Source organism: Bidens hawaiensis, unplaced genomic scaffold, assembly GCF_021521415.1.
Source record: "Bidens hawaiensis isolate Kalapana, Puna unplaced genomic scaffold, B.hawaiensis_p1.1 tig00003536_1, whole genome shotgun sequence".
Lineage (NCBI taxonomy): Eukaryota > Viridiplantae > Streptophyta > Magnoliopsida > Asterales > Asteraceae > Bidens > Bidens hawaiensis.
Window position 1 is genome coordinate 1,096,026 of NW_027491199.1, and position 21,007 is coordinate 1,117,032.

At 37.1% G+C, this 21,007-nt stretch overlaps 1 protein-coding gene across 1 annotated transcript; it reads left to right on the forward strand.

Annotated features, from left to right (window-relative positions):
• The first annotated feature begins 3,759 nt into the window (after positions 1–3,759).
• LOC143623709 (uncharacterized) lies at positions 3,760–6,736 on the forward strand. Its single transcript, XM_077094552.1, has 2 exons — positions 3,760–5,024; positions 6,545–6,736. Exon 1 carries the CDS (start codon positions 3,792–3,794, stop codon positions 5,022–5,024), a length of 1,233 nt encoding a protein of 410 aa, XP_076950667.1. The 5' UTR covers positions 3,760–3,791; the 3' UTR covers positions 6,545–6,736.
• The last annotated feature ends 14,271 nt before the right edge of the window (positions 6,737–21,007 follow it).

Here is a 21,007-nt window from a genome sequence, read left to right on the forward strand (position 1 = left end):
TACCCAAATACAGATCGGGTCGGGTAACGGCTAAAAATATAAGAAGACGAAAAGTCCGAAATGTTGCATTGTCCATGGTGATTACAAATCCCTTTGATACTCAATTGGGTCAACGTACGGTGGATGATGCATCTTACGCTAAACCTTTTTCTCTCTCAGATTATAATCGTGAAGTGAAGTCGACTACCAATATTGATCATGATCGAGCGTTGTGTCAAACTGATCAGGCTGCACCGAAAGCTCAAGGGAAAGTGAACCCGTCTGAAACTAACCTCAAAGTTGTTAACGATCATATGCAAGGTCCGATACGATACTGCCTTGACAGGGGCATCTCTGAGAATTTATGTACCTCGGCCAAGCTAAAATAAAAAGGTCGTATGCCCTAACGAGTAACGAATATATAAACTAATTTTTTTAAAACGAAAATAAAGCTATACAAATAAATACAGAAAAAATATAGTAATTAAATCAAGTACATTAGTAGCTAACGCCTAACCGGTTATCCGTAAAGATCTTCTAACATTCTTTATCAAATAGATTTTGGTTTGTGCCCAATAACCTAAACTTTACTAAATGGAGTATGAATAAAAAAAACTGGCCTAATAATTTTCAAACGATAAAAACCAATAATTTTAAGACGAATTATGAATTATAATCATACACTAACTCAAGTATTCTAGTGATTTTTTTGTTGAATCCAATTTATTATTATTATTATTATTATTATTATTATTATTATTAAACCCAAAAAAAAAAATTAGCTACATATTGAAACTAGACCGAATTACAATTTTATCCATTAATCATTGACATCCATTTTATCAGTTTAGTCAATTCATATGACCGTACCATCAACATGTTACTGTAAATTACGCTTCCGTTTTCAAGCACTATAGGCAGCCCAAATGTAATAAAAAGGTTAGTTAATTTTTAAAACGAAATATATAAGACAGATTCTAATTATGATTTAATTTACATCGAGATTGAACGCAAGCGGACAACAAGTTGTGTCGTTAACCCATTTTGATTGCAAAATAAGGTCTTTTATAAAACACATTAACTGATCTTGTAGTCATAACATTATTATGTATAACGCGTTAAATTCGGCTAAGTATTTCCACAACCAGTGACGAATCTTGGACGAAAACGACACCACATGGAATGGGGGACTTAGTAAGTATAAAAGTTTTATAAACAAAGGTGGCCGGGTTTAAAATTTTCAATCGAAAAAACTAAATCACCACGTATAAAAATTTAGACGAAAGTTACACTATGTATTGAGGAAAAACAGGGGGCGGAAACCCCGGTCACAATACTTCGCCTATGTCCATACCCTCGGGTGCACGAAACCCACAAGATCACCAATGCTATGTAGATAAAATGTGTAATTTATTTAAGATCTTAACTTTGAATGACGTCAAATGTTTGACAACATACATAGCTATCATGGTGTTCACACTTCAGAGATAGCAACTTGGAACCAACTTGCTAATAAAATAAATCAACACAAATTATTGTAGGTTCTATTTCTAATTTTTTTAACTGTTTAATAATGTAATAGATACACAAACTTATATATTATATAATAAAATTTTATATAACATAAATCGAGCTAAATCTGAATAATGGGTAAGCGAGCAACAAGCTGCGCTGCTATCCCCTTTGAATCGCAAAGCCTATTCTGCTAAATATAAATCCTTGGTTCCTCGGGCTCTGCGAGTCACTGTGAACCACCTTCGCACCCGCTCCAAGAAGCGAACCGCCTCGGGGGCTAGGGATCCAAATTTTTTGAAGGCAAATGGAATGAACACGTGCTGATTCTCCAAACACACTGCCTCATGCTTAGCAACCTTCCTAGATTCCGCCCTCAGAACCGCATGTCCCGGTACAAAGCCACTATCTCTTAGCCCCACCAACAGGGACACCCCAGTGAGGTCAACACACGCGTGCTTACCCCCTGCCCAGCCAAACACAAGAACGTCCGCAGGTCCCTCTCGCGGATCAGTCAAAAAGTTGACATGTGCCTCTTTCTTGGCTGAGATCCCGGCACGCTTAAGCACATTACATAAGAAATCTCTAATGTATTATTAAATTTGTGTATTTCTTTTTTATCTCTAGAATCCGAAATCGAAGGAGTTGACAAAGTAATTTTATTATAAGTTGAGTTTTTATATTACCTGTAATTTCATTATTAAAGGATAATAATATGAGCTTGTTTCACACTATGATGTACTCGTTCAGATTAATGGATTTATTTAATACTTTCTAGATCATTCATTTAGATGTTAGATATAATTAGTGTTTTTGCTTATCCTTTATACACACCAATGACAACAACAAATAAATTCTAAATTATTCTTAGGATAATTTAGGTATTCTGTATTAAGGTATTAGGGGCACTTCTTTCTTATAATTGTAAAAACTCCATTAATCATATTAATCGTATGTTATCACCTTCTTTTACTCTTAACATGTTATTATAATTAACAACATCACTTATTTTAAATATCCTTAAAGCATTGTTAGGCCAAGTTTATGTGGTTTGTACTTTTATATATTTGTATTGGGCTTGGGTACGGGTTTTCATGTAAACCGAGAACACCTTTGTGTTCTCGGTGGGCTTTTATTTGTTTGGGCCAGTGTGTTGGTTCTCCTATATATAGTTCATATTGTGTATAGGGTTAAGGTTATTGGTTTACTAGTTGTTAATCGAGGTTTGGCCGTCTACCAGCTGTGGGACGAGCAAGTATTGTAAGTGCTTAAGCACCCGACGTATCTTAATATACGTGTGTTTTGAAGCAATCTCGTTACTACGTTCTTGTGTTTACTTGTGTTCTTGACTCACAAAGTATTGGTATTCCACACCAATACTTGTATATTGATATCATAATTGTAGTGATCCAGATTCGGGACTTACAATTGGTATCAGAGCCTTAGACCTTATTCAGGCTCGTTATTGTGATATCAAATATTCAAGAATAATTGTTTTTAGTGGTGTTTCCGGCGAGATACTGATCGGAGAAGAAAAATAACTGCTGCTTTGGTCAAGATTCACTCTGTTTGGAAATAATTTGAATCCCATAAAACAAGGGATTAGATTGTTACCAAAATTCACTTGGTCAAACCTGTTTCTAGGGTTCTCGGCAAATCTTCAGGGTTCTCTGTCCAAAACAATGTTCTCGGCCAAACATTGTTCTCGGTCTCCTTGTTCTCAGCCAAGTCTTGTTCTCAGCCACTAGTAGTTCTCGGTCAAGATCTTGGTCAAAATTTGGAGTTTTCGGTCAAAGCCTGGAGTTCTCGGTCAAAGGCTGGTCAAAACTAGTCGTTCTCGGTCAACGTTTGCTAAATTTGGTGGTTCTCGGTCATCCACTGTGGACTTGTTCTCAGCCCAGTTAACTGTTTGGGCCTGTTTTACTTGGACTTGGACTTTTTACATTTGGACCTAAGTGATATTTTAACTTAAAATCAATCTTGATTGAAATGGCCCAATTAACGAATGGAACTAACTCAGTCAACTCATCCCTTCATCAAGAACTTGATTCCATCATAGGGACGGCCACTCGTATACCCCGTCTCTTGTCTCATGAAGGGTTTAGTGAATGGAAGTTTCGTTTTGAACACTACTTCAAGATGAAAGATTCCAAGATTTGGAAAGTATTGTGAGGGGACCTCAAAGAATCACTTATCAAAAGGATGGTTCTGATGAAGTTCTTGTTAAACCTGTTGCACAATATGATGATGATTATTTTGCTAAAGTTGAGGAAGATGAAAAGGCTCTATCCACTCTAACCATGGCACTCTCACCTGAGATTGCCCTTCAGTTTAGAGAACTTCAATCTGCTAAGGAGTTGTGGGAGGCATTGGTAGAAGCTTATGAAGGAAATGAAGACATGAAGAGAGGTCGCCAAGATCTGCTAAGACATAAATTCAATATGTTTAATCATGTCTTAGGAGAAATGTTGGAATCCCAACTTCAGAGATTTATATCCCTTGTGACTGAAATGAGATCAGCAGGAATCTATCTTCAAACCTCAGAAATCAAAAACAAGCTGGTGAACTCATTGCCAAAAAGTTGGGACATGAATGTTGCGGTTATTAAGAAGACTAAGGACCTCAACAGAATGGGTATGAGTGAGATGATAGCCACCATTAAAGCATGTGATATGGATGATAAGCAACGTGCAATAAACCATGCAAGTTCTTATAGTGCGGCCGGATACAATGTTGCCTACAACAATGCTCTTATGTCTCAAGACAGTTTTTCATTGTTCAAAGCCAACCAGCAGCCACCTCAGAGTAACTTTCAGATGTTTTCATCTACTCAAGGTCAATCTTCATCATCATCCACCCCACCCCAACCAGTTTTCTTCACCAAGTCTGGTCAATATTTTAGTGATACTGGAAAACCTGCTCACACGACCAGTCAGAACTTTAATCAGATTCCCACTATATCGAAAGAATATCAAGAGAATATCTCTCTAATGGCAGGATTCATGAACTGCTATAATGCATTTTTGGCTAGAGACTTGGTTCAACCAGTGGTTGCTGCTGAATTAGATCAGATTCACCCTGATGATGTTAAAGAGATGGACATCTCGTGGCAAATCGCCATGGCAGTTTTTCGTGCGAAGAAGTTCACTAAGAGGACGAGTAGAAATAATTGGAACATGGCGAATAATCAAAAGGTGGGTTTCAACAAGGATACTCTTAGGTGCTACAACTGTCACGAGCCGGGTCACTTTGCTCGAGAATGTACTAATCCAACAAAGGATGGAAATACGGAAAGGGCTTTGGTTCCTGTTGGAAATGCCAGAGGTGAGGTTGGAGGAAACTCTAGTAATGGTGAAAGGGGTATGGTTTCTCAACAGTTCTCTTGGGAAGATCAAATGGCTGCACTCAATATTGGAAACCAGACTGCAAACTTTGCCAATGTTGAAGACGCTGGAGAAGAAAACGCTACTGAGGAGAAGATCAAAGAGCTTCAATTTGCTTATATGGCGTTCACTTCACCAAGTTCATCTTAGGTAAGTTTCAAACCATGCTCTTAAATTGTGTTGAAAATATAGAAATGTATAAGCTTCATAACGATAATTTAACGAGAGACATGGAGAGAATAAAATCAGAAAATTTTAAACTTAAGAAAAATGAAAAAGGGTTTCTAGAAAAAATAGAAGCACAAAAGAAGGATATTTCTAAGCTTAAGTCTGATTTTAGCATAAAAGGTTGCCATCACCTTGATGCCAAATAAGAGATTGCTGAGTTAACTGCTAAATTGGAAGCCTCCAAGTTAGAAATATTGAATCTAACTAGTAAGTTTGAAAAGGCTGAATTTGATTTTAAAAAATTCGATGGCTCCAGTAAAGTAGTTAACTCAATGATTGAGAACCAATTGTGGTGGAAAGAGAATGAGGGTGAGGGAATAGGATACAGTCAAGTTCCCCCACCTTACAACCAGAATTATGTTCCTACTCCTGTCACCAAAGAACAGGAAGAAAAGATAAAGGATATGAAGTATGGTAAACAAAATAAGGGTGAGGAAACTGGTTTTGTGAACACTGGTCCGTCCACTTCAAATATGAACGATTCTAATGTATCTACTTCATGTGCAGAAAAAGTAATTGTGAAGGAGTGGACTGATGAGGATGACGACCCCTGTTTTGAATTTAATAATTATTTTGTTTTTGATGTTTTTTTAAAACTTCCTGTTATGAATTCTGTTATTTCGACTGTTTGTGTGGGCTTTGCTTTAAAGAGCAAGGATTCTTGTGTGGTTGATTCAGTTGAAACTTTGGATTCTAATAATGTGGTTTCGAATAAAATTAAAAACAAAAAACCATCAACAAATATGTTGCACCTAAGTTTGTCAAGTAGGGATGCTCTAATGACAAACCAGGTGATAAATTAAAAGACAAGAACATGAATTCTCGCAAATGTAAGCAGACTGGTCCACACAACCAGTCCAGATAAGGGGTTGCCCAAAATGATTTCTTTATAAAACGTCAAACGTGTTTTAATTGTGGCACTCCTGGTCACATTGCCAGAAATTGTCCACATCGTCCATATGTTCCTTATTATGGATTCTATCAAAATAATACGCCCTACATGCCTTATAACGTGTTTGGGCAAGGATTCAGGCATTATTGGGCTAGTTCCTTTGACGATGATTGGAATCGAAACAAATATGGCAGGTTTAGTCCTCATCAGACCAAACCTAACATGTCTAAAAGAAAGGTCAAAAAAAAAAAGTCTCGAGCTCTAATTCTAACATAAGCATTAAGTCTAGACCAAAACAAGAGAAAAAGGCTGATTCGCCTCCTTCCACATCCAAAACTCTGGAGGTTATGACAACCATTCGTACGTATAACTCCAAGTCACACAGACACAGATGGTTTCCTAAATCTCCGGCAAAAGCTTCTACAAAATCTATTTTTGATTATCAAAAGGATATGCCATGGCAATCCGTGACAACTGTAGACGAATCAGGGTCACCCAGTGTAAGTATGGACTGGGTATCCAAAACTAATTAATCCCGCTTTTCGTGCAGGGACAGCTATGGAGGAATATCATCAGACCTTGGTATGTTGATAGTGGCTGTTCCAGGCACATGACAGGAGACATTACCCAACTACACGACATTCAAACCTTTAACGGTGGGTATGTGTCCTTTGCGGGAGGAGAAAAGAGGAAGATCACTCAAAAGGGTACTGTAAGTAATGGTGTTCTAAAATTTGAAAATGTCAATTTTGTTCCCGAATTGAACACAGTTTGCTGAGTGTGTCACAAATTTGTGAAAAAGATTTTTCAACTCATTTTACTAAGAAAGAGTGTTTGATTTTGAAGCCTGGCATAATTATACCAGAAGACTGGATTCTTGTTCGATCACAATGAAAAGATAATGCTTATATGATCGACACGAACAAAAATGTTCCTGACGAAATAACCTGCTTGTTTTCAAAAGTGTCAGAACATAATGCAATGCTTTGGCATCGTCGGCTAGGTCATGCTAATACTAAAAATCTGAATCGACTTGCTAAAAATAACTTGGTTCGTGGTTTACCAATCAAAGATTTTGTGACTATTGAAAAATGTGTGGCTTGTGCTCTGGGAAAACATCATCGAAAGTCTCACAAGCCAAAGTTAATTAATACTATATCTTCCGTTTTTCAATTACTCCACATGGACCTTTTCGGACCAGTTCATGTTCTAAGTCTTTCTCGTAGCTCCTATTTTCTTGTTATTACTGATGATTACTCTCGTTTTACATAGGTATTTTTCTTGTCAAACAAGGGTGAAACTGCAGATTTAATCAAGAAGTTCGTGATACTCATGGAGAACCAACTGAACCTAAATCTGAAGGGAATGAGCTGTGACAAAGGAACGGAATTCAAGAATGCTTCATTGAACCATTTCTGTTCAGAAAAGGGAGTACTTCGTCAGTATAGCGTCGTTCGAACACCACAACAAAACGGTGTAGCTGAAAGAAGAAACATAACTCTTATCGAGGCAGCAAGGACCATGTTGTGTGACTCTAAACTGCCTTTGTTATTCTGGGCAGAGGCTATCAATACAGCATGTTATGTTCAGAATCGGGTTATTATCAACAAGTCAAAAATGAAGACTCCATACGATATCGTTTATGGTCACAAACCCACCGTCGCACACTTCAGAGTGTTTGGTTGTCCATGCACACTGCTGAATCTTGATTCCACTCCAAAGTTCGGGGCTGCAGCTGATGAGTGTTGTAATACAGCCTACGGAGTCTACAAAAAATCAACGAAACAGATTCTTGAGTCCTATGAAGTTCGTTGGTTGGAAGAAAATGAGACAGACGCTTGTGTTGGTCCCGATTGGTTATTTGACTACAACGAACTCTTCAAACCTTTCAACGTATTTCCAGTCATCAACACAAAATCTCCAAGTGGTCCAACAGTGGAAGTTATGAAAGATAGTTCACAGACAGTGTCTCATATCTCTCCGTTACCGGATGATGATGTTGTTGAGTTAAGTAATGTGTCGTCTACAACTGACACTTAGCCCAAGGAATCTTTAGAATCCGATTGTTCGCTAAACTCGTCTGAGAATACTGCTAATGCTGAGGGGGTGAGTTCCGTCCGTCAGATATTCGGGAGCACACTGTTTCCCGATGCCGTCCCAGATGAATATGTGGCCGGTACTTCTTATCCCATAGTACGACGACATCTGGTTGGAAGAACCCCCTTACTGATTCTGGTGAGAACGTGTCAAATCTTCAACCTAACAATGATGTTTTCGATCATTTAATTCCGTTGAGAATCCAGAAGAATCATCCGATTGAAAATATCATAATTCCCATTGAAGCGGGTGTGTCCACCAGAAGTCAGACTGGACACATAAACAGTTCTATGTTTTCCTGTTTCATTTCTCAAATCGAGCCAAAGAATGTTGAGATGGCTCTTAAGGAACCTAGTTGGGTTGATGCTATGCATGAAGAATTGAATCAGTTTGATTAGTTAAAGGTATGGAGATTGGTTAAACTACCGGAAGGAAAGAAAGCTCTCGATACAAGATGGGTTTTCAGAAACAGGCAAGATGACACCGGGTTTATTGTTCGAAACAAGGCACGACTGATAGTTCATGGGTTTCGTCAGGTTGAGGGGTTAGATTACACAGAGGTCTATGCTCCAGTGGCTAAACTTGAGGTGATTAGAATTTTTCTAGCCTATGCATCATATATGGGGTTTACAGTGTATCAGATGGATTCCAAGACCGCGTTTCTATATGGTGAGGTCAAAGAGGAGATTTATGTTGATCAGCCACCGGGGTTTGTTGATTCTATGAAACCAAGTCATGTCTACAAGCTAGACAAGGCATTATACGGGCTACATCATGCTCCTCGGGCGTGGTACACTACACTGACCGGGCATCTTCTTGATCATGGCTACAAGCGTGGAACCATTAATCAAACATTGTTCCGGAAAACTGTCGGAAAAGATTTGATTCTGGTCTAGATCTATGTTGATGACATCATCTTCGGATCCACCAGTGCTGAGTTGTGCAAAGAATTTGAGGGTGTAATGAAGAAAAGATTTGAAATGAGCTCGTTGGGTGATATGACAACATTTCTGGGTTTACAGGTTCGCCAAAGCCCGACAGGAATTTTACTGCATCAAGGAAAGTATGTTGAAGATTTGCTGCCAAAGTTTGAACTTCAAGATTCCAAGAGTGCTAACACTCCAATGGCAGAAAGACCGCTACTGTCATCTGATCCTGAAGGGAGTCCTGTAGATCAAACGTACTATCGATCGATGATTGGGTCTCTGATGTATCTCACATCCAGCCGTCCTGACATCATGTTTGCAGTCTGTCAATGTGCTCGTTTCCAGGCTAACTCTAAACTCTCTCATTTAATTGTTGTTAAACGTATTTTTAGATATCTGAAGGGACAACCAAAGTTAGGTCATTAGTATCCCAAACAATCAGAATTTGATCTTTATGCTTTTTCTTATAGTAATTATGGTGGAGATGACATAGACAGGAAATCCACTTTAGCCGGTTGTCAGTTCCTTGGAGATCGTCTCATCTCATGGCAGTGTAAGAAACAACAAATAGTGTCCACCTCGACCGCCGAAGAAGAATATGTTGCCGCATCTGCTTGCTGCTCTCAGGTTATCTGGATGCAAAACCAGTTACTGGATTACGGTTTGGAATTTCTTGACACTCCTATTTTCTGTGATAATGATGCGGCCAATGCAATTGTGAAAAACCCTGTTCAACACTCTAAAACCAAGCACATCGATATTGAAATTCATTTTATTCGTGAATGTTTCGATCGAAAATTGATTCATCTTAAACAAGTCCACACTGACAACAATGTGGCGGACTTATTTACAAACCGGTCGGAATAGCAAAATTTAATGTGCTTGTGGGTTTTCTTAATATGCTCTGTTTCGAGGATTGAGTCTTTTTGGGTATAAACTTGTACATATTTGTACATATTTCTTCACAAATTTAGGGGGAGAAAAATCAAAAAGACAAAAATAGTGTGTGTGCGTTGAAAAATCAAAATGTCAAAAATAGTGTGTGTGCGTTGTCTTTATTTAAAAAAAATAATTAAAAATTCATTCTCGCTTAAAATTACGTCAATTGCTCAAGTTTGAAGAACATATACTTGTATATGGTTGGTTCCGTGTTCTACTTGTAGTTTCACAGGATAGCCATTTACCTAACAACTGAAAGCACCCGGGGCGATTATGATGTGTTTTATGTTTCGTATTCTTTCACTTAAAATTATGTCGGTAACTCTGAGCTGGAAGGACATGTGTTTTCATGCATGTTTGGTCCGGTTAACCACTTGTGGTTATAATGGATAGCCATTTACCTGAAGGTTTAAAGTGACCGGGGTGACTGAATTCTTAACACATGTGTTTTACTTAACTCCCAGGGAAGTGATATTGCTATTCAGTTAACGGCTTTTTAGAAACTTCAAAATTTTTCAAAGTGAGAATTGATCCAACCTTTGGAAAATTTTTCAAAATTTTTAACTCCCAGGGAAGTTTCTTCTTGATCACAAAAAATATTGTATTATGTTAGTAAAAAAAAATCTTGAAGAACTTTTCTCTTAGTCTATTCATTCTATCAAAATTCTTGTTTTCAAAAGCTTAAAGGGTCAAACTAGAGCTACAGAGATGGGGGTATAAAAATAAGTCCTTTCATGTCTCGAATGAAAGGCCTGTAAGTCAAACGCTCAACCTTAAAGCTTAACATGTTTACTATCTATAAAATCTTTTGATTAAGCACTAGGGGGTTGGAGTCAAATTGGGGTGATCTGGGGAAATCCAAATACGCTTTGAGAAGAGATAGGAGGTATCTCAGGTCCATGAGTGATGTTCATATAAGCTTTATGCCTAACTGAACCTTAATCATATCACTGATGCAATGAAAATCATGCTAAGTATGTTATACCTGCTATCAACCTGTCTCTTATGTCATAATAACGCCGAACATAAATCCTTGTGACAGTCTCTTAAACGATATGATTCCATGTTCGGATCTTTTCATGAAAGGGTGGCGTTTTTACTAAAACTAAAATTTGATCCCGACTATATAAAATTCAAGTGAGTTATTATGTATATTAATGTGGCTTTATTTTTCTTGTTCTTGTTTAAGTTTATTTTGTTTTGTCTTGCCTATTTTATTGATTTATTTATTTCTCTCGAAATTACTCTCCTCGAAATGTCTGTGTAAACTGAGCTTGCTTTTGAGATTGGGCTTTGAAAAACTTTTGGGTCTTTGATCTGCTTGGACATATTCTACTTAGGCTATTCACTGGTTTGAGCCCATCTAATGTTCTCGGCCCGACTCTGTTATAATATAAATGATATTAAGGTTTTGTTTTATCATTTGTATTATTTTCACAAAACCAAAAACCTTCATCTCTCTCAAGCCTTTCTAACTGAAAACAAAACCATCATCACTAATCATCATTCAGAGTGTTCTTATTTGATTATCAGGTATTGGAAAAGGACATGTGAGATCTATGTACAGACAGAGGCTTAATTAAGGCTGCCATGAACTAACTTCATGGATAATCTGATGAATTATAGTAGATTCTTGAGTAATTAGGGGTTTTGGTGGACGTCTTATGGTTTATTAAGCGTTTTCGGTTGATCTTTATAAAACTGTTGCAGGTTTAATGGAGATGTTATAGGGATCTCGGTGGGTTGAAGATGATTACACGTTTCCCAAGGGGGAAACCAAGGGGTTCTCTGTCCCCAGCTGTCAAGGAGTTCTCGGTTGACTTTCGTTGACCGAGAACCCCTATCTTGGCAGAAAACTTCGTTCTCGGTTAAGTCTTGCCTGAGAACCTCGTTCTCGGTTAAATGTTGACCGAGAACCCCAGTTCTCGGTTAGCTTCATTGATTTTTATTGACCGAAATCAAATTTGTTGACCGAGAACTCACCCTGTTGACCGAGATCTCTCCAGATGGGCTTATCTCTCATTGTTTGGGCCTCAACCTATACTATGTTGTGTACTTGGGCCATCAAATGCTCCTTGGGCTCTCAAATGAGTTCTCTTTGGGCCTGTTTCAGTCTTGTGGCACAAATTTCTTATAAATCATAGACATTTCATTAAATACTATCAAGGTAGTCTATTTATTATCTAATTTGATACGTTTGGTGCAGAAATGGCCTGTCAGAATCCGTTAAAGTTTGTTGATACACATAACATAGCTGGTCATCTGTTTGATCCACCCATGGCCCACAAGGAGTTCAAGTCGATGATCGTTGGACTCAATACTTGCAGGATCTCTCATGCTCTTCAAGAGAACCCCGCCATATGCAAGAAGATGGTTACTGACTTTTGGAACAATGCGTCAATTAATCCATGAGGGCCAGACGGAGTCGTGTCAATTGACTCCAAAGTACAGAAAAAGCCAGTCGTTATTACTGAGGCCATTGTCAGAGAAGTGCTTATGTTTGGGGATCAACCCGATTACCCAACAGAGTACTCTGCTGCTGAAGTTACTGATGTTCTTGCCAGAATGGGTTACGAAGGCACCTATCCTCCAGCAATCAAGAAGTTATTTCACCTGTATTGGAGATACCTATTACACACGTTCTTTACATGTATCTCGGGGAGGAAGGGAGGTTCAGACGAGATCAGCCACACTCAGATGTCTGCTATCGTTGCTCTGATCATGGATTGGAATTACAATTATTCCAAGTTGTTTTCAATGAAATGATGAGCAACTTAAAAGTAAAGAAGAAGGAGATGTTCCTCATGTATCCAAGGTTCTTACAGATGATCTTTGATTATCATTACACCGACCTGATCAGATCTGTTGAGACCTTGGACATGAAGTCTATGGGACCCAATACTTTTGAGTTGATGAAGCAGTCGAGAAAGGGAGCCAAAGTGGTATATCGGGGCTTAAATGCTCTGGTAAAATTCGGACGATTTGCTGAGACTAAAGCTGAGCCTGTTATAGCTCAGGTTGCTGACGAGCATGTGGCCCCCGCTCAACCACGTGCTGCAACGTTTGAAATCTCCGATGACGAAAAAAATTAAGAAGAACACCATCAGACAGTCACTCTTACTGATGATGAAAAGTTGAAATCCCTTGAAGTTGCTAAAGCTTTACTTCAGTCAACCGCGCTGAAACCTCCTCAGACAGTTACTGAAAACATTGAGGAAGACAATAGTGAAGAACTAACTGCTGATCTCATCCATCGCAAACGAAAAAGGGTTGATCCGAGATCTAGCGAGTTGGATAGCGAAGCCGAAACAATCACCATTTCACCAACACCAACACCAGAAACAACCACCAGCCCACAACAACAAACTGCTCAACCAGAATCACATGCTCCAGAAAAGCAAACTGAACCAGATGCATCTGTTGCTGAGCCATCATTTCAAGATTTGTTGTCCAGTGATTTTGTAAGTGAATTTGACTTTGATACAGACATTCCCTACACCGACACCACAGGTATTCCTTATGGTTCGTCTGGCCCAGCCGTTCAGGGTCAGTCAAGTACAAGTACATCAAGCAATGTTGCCCAAATCCTTGCCATGCAAGAGAGCTATTTTCAGAATAAGGGTAAAGGGGTGGTACTTGAGAATGCCCCTGTAGACATTCAAGCACTGCAACTTCAAGTCTTTGAACTCGAACAAGATTCAATAGTTAAAGATGTTCGTATTCAGGAACTTGAGGCAAGCAACTCAGACAAAGGTTCCAAAATTAAAGAGTTGCAGTCTGGTATGGGAGGTTTAACAGCGATGTATCTTGACCTTCAACAGAAGTTATTTCAAAAATTTGGAGATGAATTTAAAAGAAATGATGATGTGGTTCATCAAACTCCCATTGTTGATCAAGACAAAGACTCTCATATTCGTCCAGCAGACAAAATTCATGAGTCAGAGTCGCTAAAGCAATACATGATTGCCCCCCCCCCCCCCCCGGTCTCCAAAGAAAACTCAGACATGATTCAAAAGAAATTACTTGAAAATGGAAAGAAGAAACTGTTGGTAATGAAGAACTCGGATCAGAATATTTAATCATCGGATAACCCAGACAGGTACCTTGTTACGCTTCAAAAGGGGTTCTCTGATAAATACGGTGATCGATCGGGAGTGTTATCATGGGTTTTTGATGCGGATAAGAACATGTGGTGGGTGAAGAGGAAGTCAGGAACCACCGAATATTATAAGAAAATGAAAGACTTTGGTTCCTGGACTAAAGTGGATTTAAGTGACCTGATAAATTCTCTATTCACCAATCCATCTAATGATAAACGAGGTATAGAATTCTGGAACTTTCTGAAACGTGAAGTTGATCGAGGTTTTCCGAACATGACAACTGCATAATCCTTCTTAAAGAAAGCAAAGGGTTTAAGGATCAAAGAATGGAAAAGACGATGGTAAATGTTATGTGGCCTCCCACAAAGAAAGCTACTTATATTCCTGTACCATATGTCATTCCTGATGATACTTTGGAGAACATGAGGTTCTGGTTCTATGATTCTTTTACTTCCACGGTTATTATCAAGCTACAAAAGGGAAAAGGTTAATACCGATTCGTTGATCCTAAGAATTTGTTGAAACTTGGAGACAAGGATATCAAGACACTCAGCATGTTCCAGATTGTAGCTGATCCACTTTTTGAAGCAGCCGCTAAAGAATACACAGCTATGGTCGCCTCTATCATCAGATGTAAGTTTTGGGCAGGAGGACTGAAGGATGTTGATATAGATTACATGGAGCATGATTGAAGAAAAAGCTACAAACCAAGGGGAGATTGTTGGGCCTAGTTTATGTGGTTTGTACTTTATATATTTGTATTGGGCTTGGGTACGGGTTTTCATGTAAACCGAGAACATCTTTTTGTTCTCGGTGGGCTTTTATTTGTTTGGGCCAGTGTGTTGGTTCTCCTATATATAGTTCATATTGTGTATAGGGTTAAGGTTGTTGGTTTAGTAGTTGTTAATCGAGTTTTGGCCGTCTACCAGCTGTGGGACGAGCAAGTATTGTAAGTGCTTAAGCACCCGACGTATCTTAATATACGTGTGTTTTGAAGCAATCTCATTACTACGTTCTTGTGTTTACTTGTGTTCTTGACTCACCAAGTATTGGTATTCCGCACCAATAATTGTATATTGATATCATAATTGTAGTGATCCAGATTCGGGACTTACAAGCATTTTCTGTTATAGTTAACTGCTTGTCGACCACCATCATCCACCACCCACAAATTTATAGTTTCAATTAAAGAACCATATTTTAGAACTAAATCAAACTGAGGTTAACAAGAACATCGAAAAGTACAAGATCTACTGAATCTAATCAATTGAAAAGAAAACTATATATTTAACATCCAAATCGTAAATAAAAGATCGAATAACTGATATCAATATCACTAGGCTGTAATTTTATTAAAGAAAAAAGAACACTAAATCTACGCCTAATTTAGGCATAAATCAACAAAACACCCGAAATCAAATACAATAGATGGAACCTAAGTTCATCATCGAAATCGAATGAAAAAGTTCTGCAGAGCAAGCAAATGTAATGGTGGCAACTAGAACTGTTAAACCCACCATCTCATTCACGACTATCATCCACCGTCACCATCAATCGCCATCATTTGTTCTCACACTACGGAGCCATAGCCTATATGGTTCTTCATGTTGCCGTTTCCTTGGAGAGAGATTTGAATAGGGGTTATGAAGGAGAAGATAGAGGGTTCTTTGTTTGTCCTTTTGGTTTTCCGATAGCCACTTTCGACAGTGTAACAACTATTCAGCTGGTGTGGTGGCAGATATGAAGGTGTTGATGGGGTGGGGTAGGGTGGTGAGGTAGGTAGGCTGTAGAGAGAGAGAGAGGATTGTATATACTCCCTCTGTCACTCTTTAAGTGTCATGGTTTGAAAAAAAACAAAGTTTAAGGTAAATTAAATAATTAATTCTTTGTTTATCAAATAACAATAATGCCCTTGAAAATTGCATTTATCAATATTATTTATTAGTGCTAGTTGTGTGTGTTTAAGGGTAAACATGGAAACTGGCTAATAAATTTTTAAATAAGACATTTGTAATGAGACAAATGAAAAGGGAAATACGAACACTTTTAATGAGACGAATGGAGTATATTCTTTTAAATTTATTTATTAAAAATTAAAATGTTTTTGTTTAAATAAATTGGTATAATGACCAATTCGCCTCATATACATGGCACATGACCTGACTTAACAAGAAAAACTAATTGGGTTAGGGCTAAAGGACAAACGTTGTTGGATTTGTAATCGTAAACGATATAACATATCAAACTTAAAGATAAAGAACAATAAGTGAAATTCGGTGCAAGCATAAAGGACAATATATGTAATTCTATCTTAAATCAATGATTGCAATTGTAACAGATCTGATACTGCCTTGAATCATCTAAATCAGTCGAATCCAGGCAGATCCAATGCTAATCCGGCATTTGATCCTAGAGCAAAAGCTGGAATCAGTATCAACGGAAAGAACTTCAAACGTGCAAGTCTCTTGACGGGACTCTACAAGTAAAGATGTGTACTATTACATCGATTGTCATATGAATTTGTGTGTGTTTAGGAAAAGTTGTTTGCTGTAAGCCTTCATATGCATGGGCGAAGCTATGTGGGGACGGGGGGTGGCCCCGGCCACTGCCGTTTTCTTCGTTAGTATGGTAAATTTCGCGATATTTCTCGAAAATTTTTATAGGTATTAAGCGCGGTCACCCCCGATGTATTTTTCCAAAATGCTACCGGTCACTACTGACTTTTTTTATAAATATAATACCCTATCATTTGTTTTTTTTTCCTAAAACCTTGCAATATTTATAAACAGAAGTTACAAAATAGTAGTCGAATAGTAAAAGATTTGTTTTAATAAATATTTTATGTCTTTGCAATTCTTCTTCTAGGTATTCACCCTAAGGGATGAGATCGGTATCGTACCGGTGCCGGTACCGATACCAAAATATTCGGTTCGATACCGATATTGAAGATAAAATTTGAGATATACCGGTACCAAAACTCAAAACTTTGGTATCTATTCGGTACCGACGGTACCAAATCTGTACCGATTTCGGTACCGGTACCTGTATCAATACCGAATTTGCTTATCCCTACTCACCCTTCCTCTCGCATCATCATGAATATTTTAGGTCTTTGTTGGTTAAAAAATTATTTTGTTTTTTTTATTGTAAGAACAATTGTTTGAATAAATAAAGAAAAATTAGAAATATAGATGTCATACTGTTTGATCCGACCCGACCCGAATCACCGACCCGATCCGAATCGCCGACACGAACCGAATCGTCGACCCGAAAATTTTTTAGTCCGTGACTTCGGTCACTCCCGTGACTAAACCCGAGCTTCGCTATTGTTCATATGAACAAATAAAGTTATAAATATGTGAAGTTTGCATTAATGTTATGTTAAGGCCCCGTTTGTTTTTTTAGAGATTTAAGTCTGAATCTGAATATCACATCTGAATGTTAAGAGGTGGTTCAAATGTCTGAAATCTGAATCATTAAGAGGTGGAGGCTAGAGACGAACCTCTAGTCGTCGGAGATGGAACCTAGTCTCCGGGTTAGAAGTTAATGGAGGCCGTAGACAAACGTATGTTTTTTTTTGTTAAGAGGTTTTCAGACCCACTAAAAGCTCTTACTGGTTCAGATGTTATTAAGACGCTGAACCTCTTAATGCCAGAAAAAAAACAAACAGCCCCACGTCTGATTACGTCTGACCAAATCAGACGTTTTCCTCTATTCAGAGAAAAGAGGCAAAAACAAATAGGGCCTAAATAATAAGCCGTATTTAAGTCTTGATTGTTTAAGCAAACACCTATTACAATATACAATGCAAATTGAATCTATTCCAAAAAGACCATTCTATAGATGATTTTTGTGATCTATTTTTCACCCACATGAAATTGACGTTGCTGTAACGCCTTTCACAAATTTTGAACAAAGAGAGATGTTTATTTTTGAAAGCTTTATCATTCTTATTCTTCCAAACACGTCAACTAGCCATCGTAAGTAATGCTTCATTTACCGTCTCGTGTAACACTAGTGATCTTTGAATTTTATAATGTATTGTAGAGATATGTTTGGTTGAACGAATCTTTTATGATTATTTAACCTAAAAAATTAACTACATATTGAAACTAGACCGAATTACAATTTTATCCATTGATCATTGACATCCATTATATCAGTTTAGTCACTCCATGTGACCGTACCACAACCCACTCCACGTCCTTAAATTCTGACAGATAAGTAGTCATCAACATGTTACTGTAAATTATGCTTCCGTTATCATATTGTTATTAACTAGATGGGTGCCCGCGCGATGCAGTGTGTGTTTGAACCTGTTAATCACGTACAATTATAAGTGTTTATGGTTCGGTTAAAACCTTGAAATCGTTTAAATCGGTTATTGATTTGACTTCTTTTTTCTTTTTCTTTTTTACTTTCGGTTTGTTGGTCGGTTTCAAAATTTTCAAAACGTAGTGAACGGTTGGTTCACGGTTTATATCGGCAACCGGCCATATGAAACCAGAAAAGACTGTAAATTAACATAATTGCAATATGATTCATTTTGTAATCTTTGTTGTTATTATTTCACGTTATATATCTTCCATTAATATTTACCATTTATGTGGCTAAAATTATCATTTTTTATTTATGATCATCTCAAGTATCATATTATGTTGGTTTTTAGTTAAAGTTGATGATACATTTAAATTATTAATTATTTTAAACTAAATTTATTATTAAAGTTTAAACTGTGAAACCAAACTGGAATCAGGCCGTTAACGATTCGGTTTCAACTTTCAATAGTTGAGTTTGGTTTTGGACGACAAAAAATCAGTTTTAACTGTTTGACTCACAAGTTTAACTTAAAAACCATCAAAACTGACACTGAACACCCCTACGTAACATATTAATTTATTTAAAATGAAAAAAAAATACAACAATATCATATCCAAATTAAAGAGAATAAAATGTTTGTTTTTATGGTGCAATTTGTTTATAAAAATATTAACGTATGAAAAGTCTATAGTCGTTTAAAAATCAAGGGTGGGAAATTAGTTTACAAGTTAAATTAAAAACATAATATGGTTAAAGATGAGGGACCAAACTTGTAAGTTGAATGTATTGTATTTAAAAGACATGTTTACCCTTACTAACACATGTACCTCATGCTTTAAGTGTTGTAAATTACTTAAATTTGGATGTTTTAATTTGCCATTGTTTAGTGTATTATATATAATATAGATAAAGCTTTTCAAATAGGTGGGGCACACTTCCTCTTTCAAGCACTATGGGCAGCTCAAATGAAATTTAAAGGTTAATTTTTAAAACGAAGTATATATGAAAGATTTTAATTATGATATAATTTACAATGAGATTGAAGGCAAGAGGACGACAAGTTGTGCCGTCAACCCCTTTCAATTGCAAAATCAAATCCTTTATAAACTACATTGGAGGATTTTGTAGTCATAACGTTATTATTCATAACGCGTTAAACTCGGCTAAGTATCTCCACAACCAGTGACGAAGTTTGGACGAAAACACCACCGCATGGGAGGGGGGACTTAATATGTATAAATGTTTTTATAAACAAAAGTGGTCGGGTTTAAAATTTTCTGTCGAAAAACTAAATTTACACTACGTATAAAAAAATTTCAGACAAAAATGGGTTAACTTACACTATATTGAGAAAAATCATGGGGGCGGACCCCGCCACAATACTTCGCCCATGTCTACACCCTCGGGTGCAAGAAAACCAAAATATCACCGCTAAAATCAAACAATGCTATGTGGATCAAATGTGTAATTTGTTTTAAGATATTAACTTTGAATGACGTCAAATGCATGACAACATACATTGCTACCATAGTGTTCACACTTCAGAGGTAGCAACTTGAAACCAACCTGCTAATAAAATAAATTAACTCAAATTATTATAGGTTCTATTTCTAAGTTTTTAACTCTTTATTCTAATATATACACAAACTTATATATTATTAAATTTGTATATTTATTTTTATCTCTAGAATCCGAAATCGTAGGAGTTGACAAAGTAAAAATATTGTATTTTATTACACGTTGAGTATGTATATTGCCTGTACATTCATTCTTTAAGGGTAATTATATGAGCTTGTTTCACATTATGATGTAGTCGTTCAGATTAATGGATTTATTTAATACTTTCTAGATCATTCATGTAGATGTTATTAAATATAATATATGTTTTTACTTATACTATATACACACCAATGACAACTAGAGATGGGCAAAAAAACCGGTTGGTGAACCGGTTCAACGGTTTAAACCGAAAACCGGTTTTACAAAAACCGGTTATTTAAAAACCGGTTTAGTAACCGCCGGTTCGTATATCGGTTACAAGTTCTAGAGAAAAAACCGGTTACTGAACCGGTTATGGAAAAAACCAGTTAATTTTAAAACCGGTTATTATGAAAAAAACCGGTTATTAACCGGTTATTTTAAAAAAAAAAAACGGTTAATTAAAAAACCGGTTATTAACCGGTTCTAACCGGTTTCTAAACCGGTCCTAACCGGTTAGACCGGTCCGAGTTTTGCACCAAAAAAACCGGTTAATAAACCGGTCCGGTTATTTAAAAACCGGTTTTTTTCCAGGCCAAGAAAAACCGGTCCGGTTATTAACCGAACCGGTTTTTTTAAAAAAACCGATTTATGCACCTCTAAATATAATTTTAAATTATTTTCTAGGATTATTTAGGTGTTCTATAGGGGCACTTCTTTCTTGTAAAACTCGATTAATTGTATTAATCGTATGTTATCACCTTCTTTTTACCCATAGTACGTTATTATAATTAACGGTATCACTTCTTTCAAATACCCCTAAGCATTTTTTAATTTAAAATAAATTAAAACCCTTCTTTCAAATAACCTTTTCACTTCAATGGACACAAACAGCAGCAGATGCTTCTTCAATTCCTCCTTCCAAATCAATCA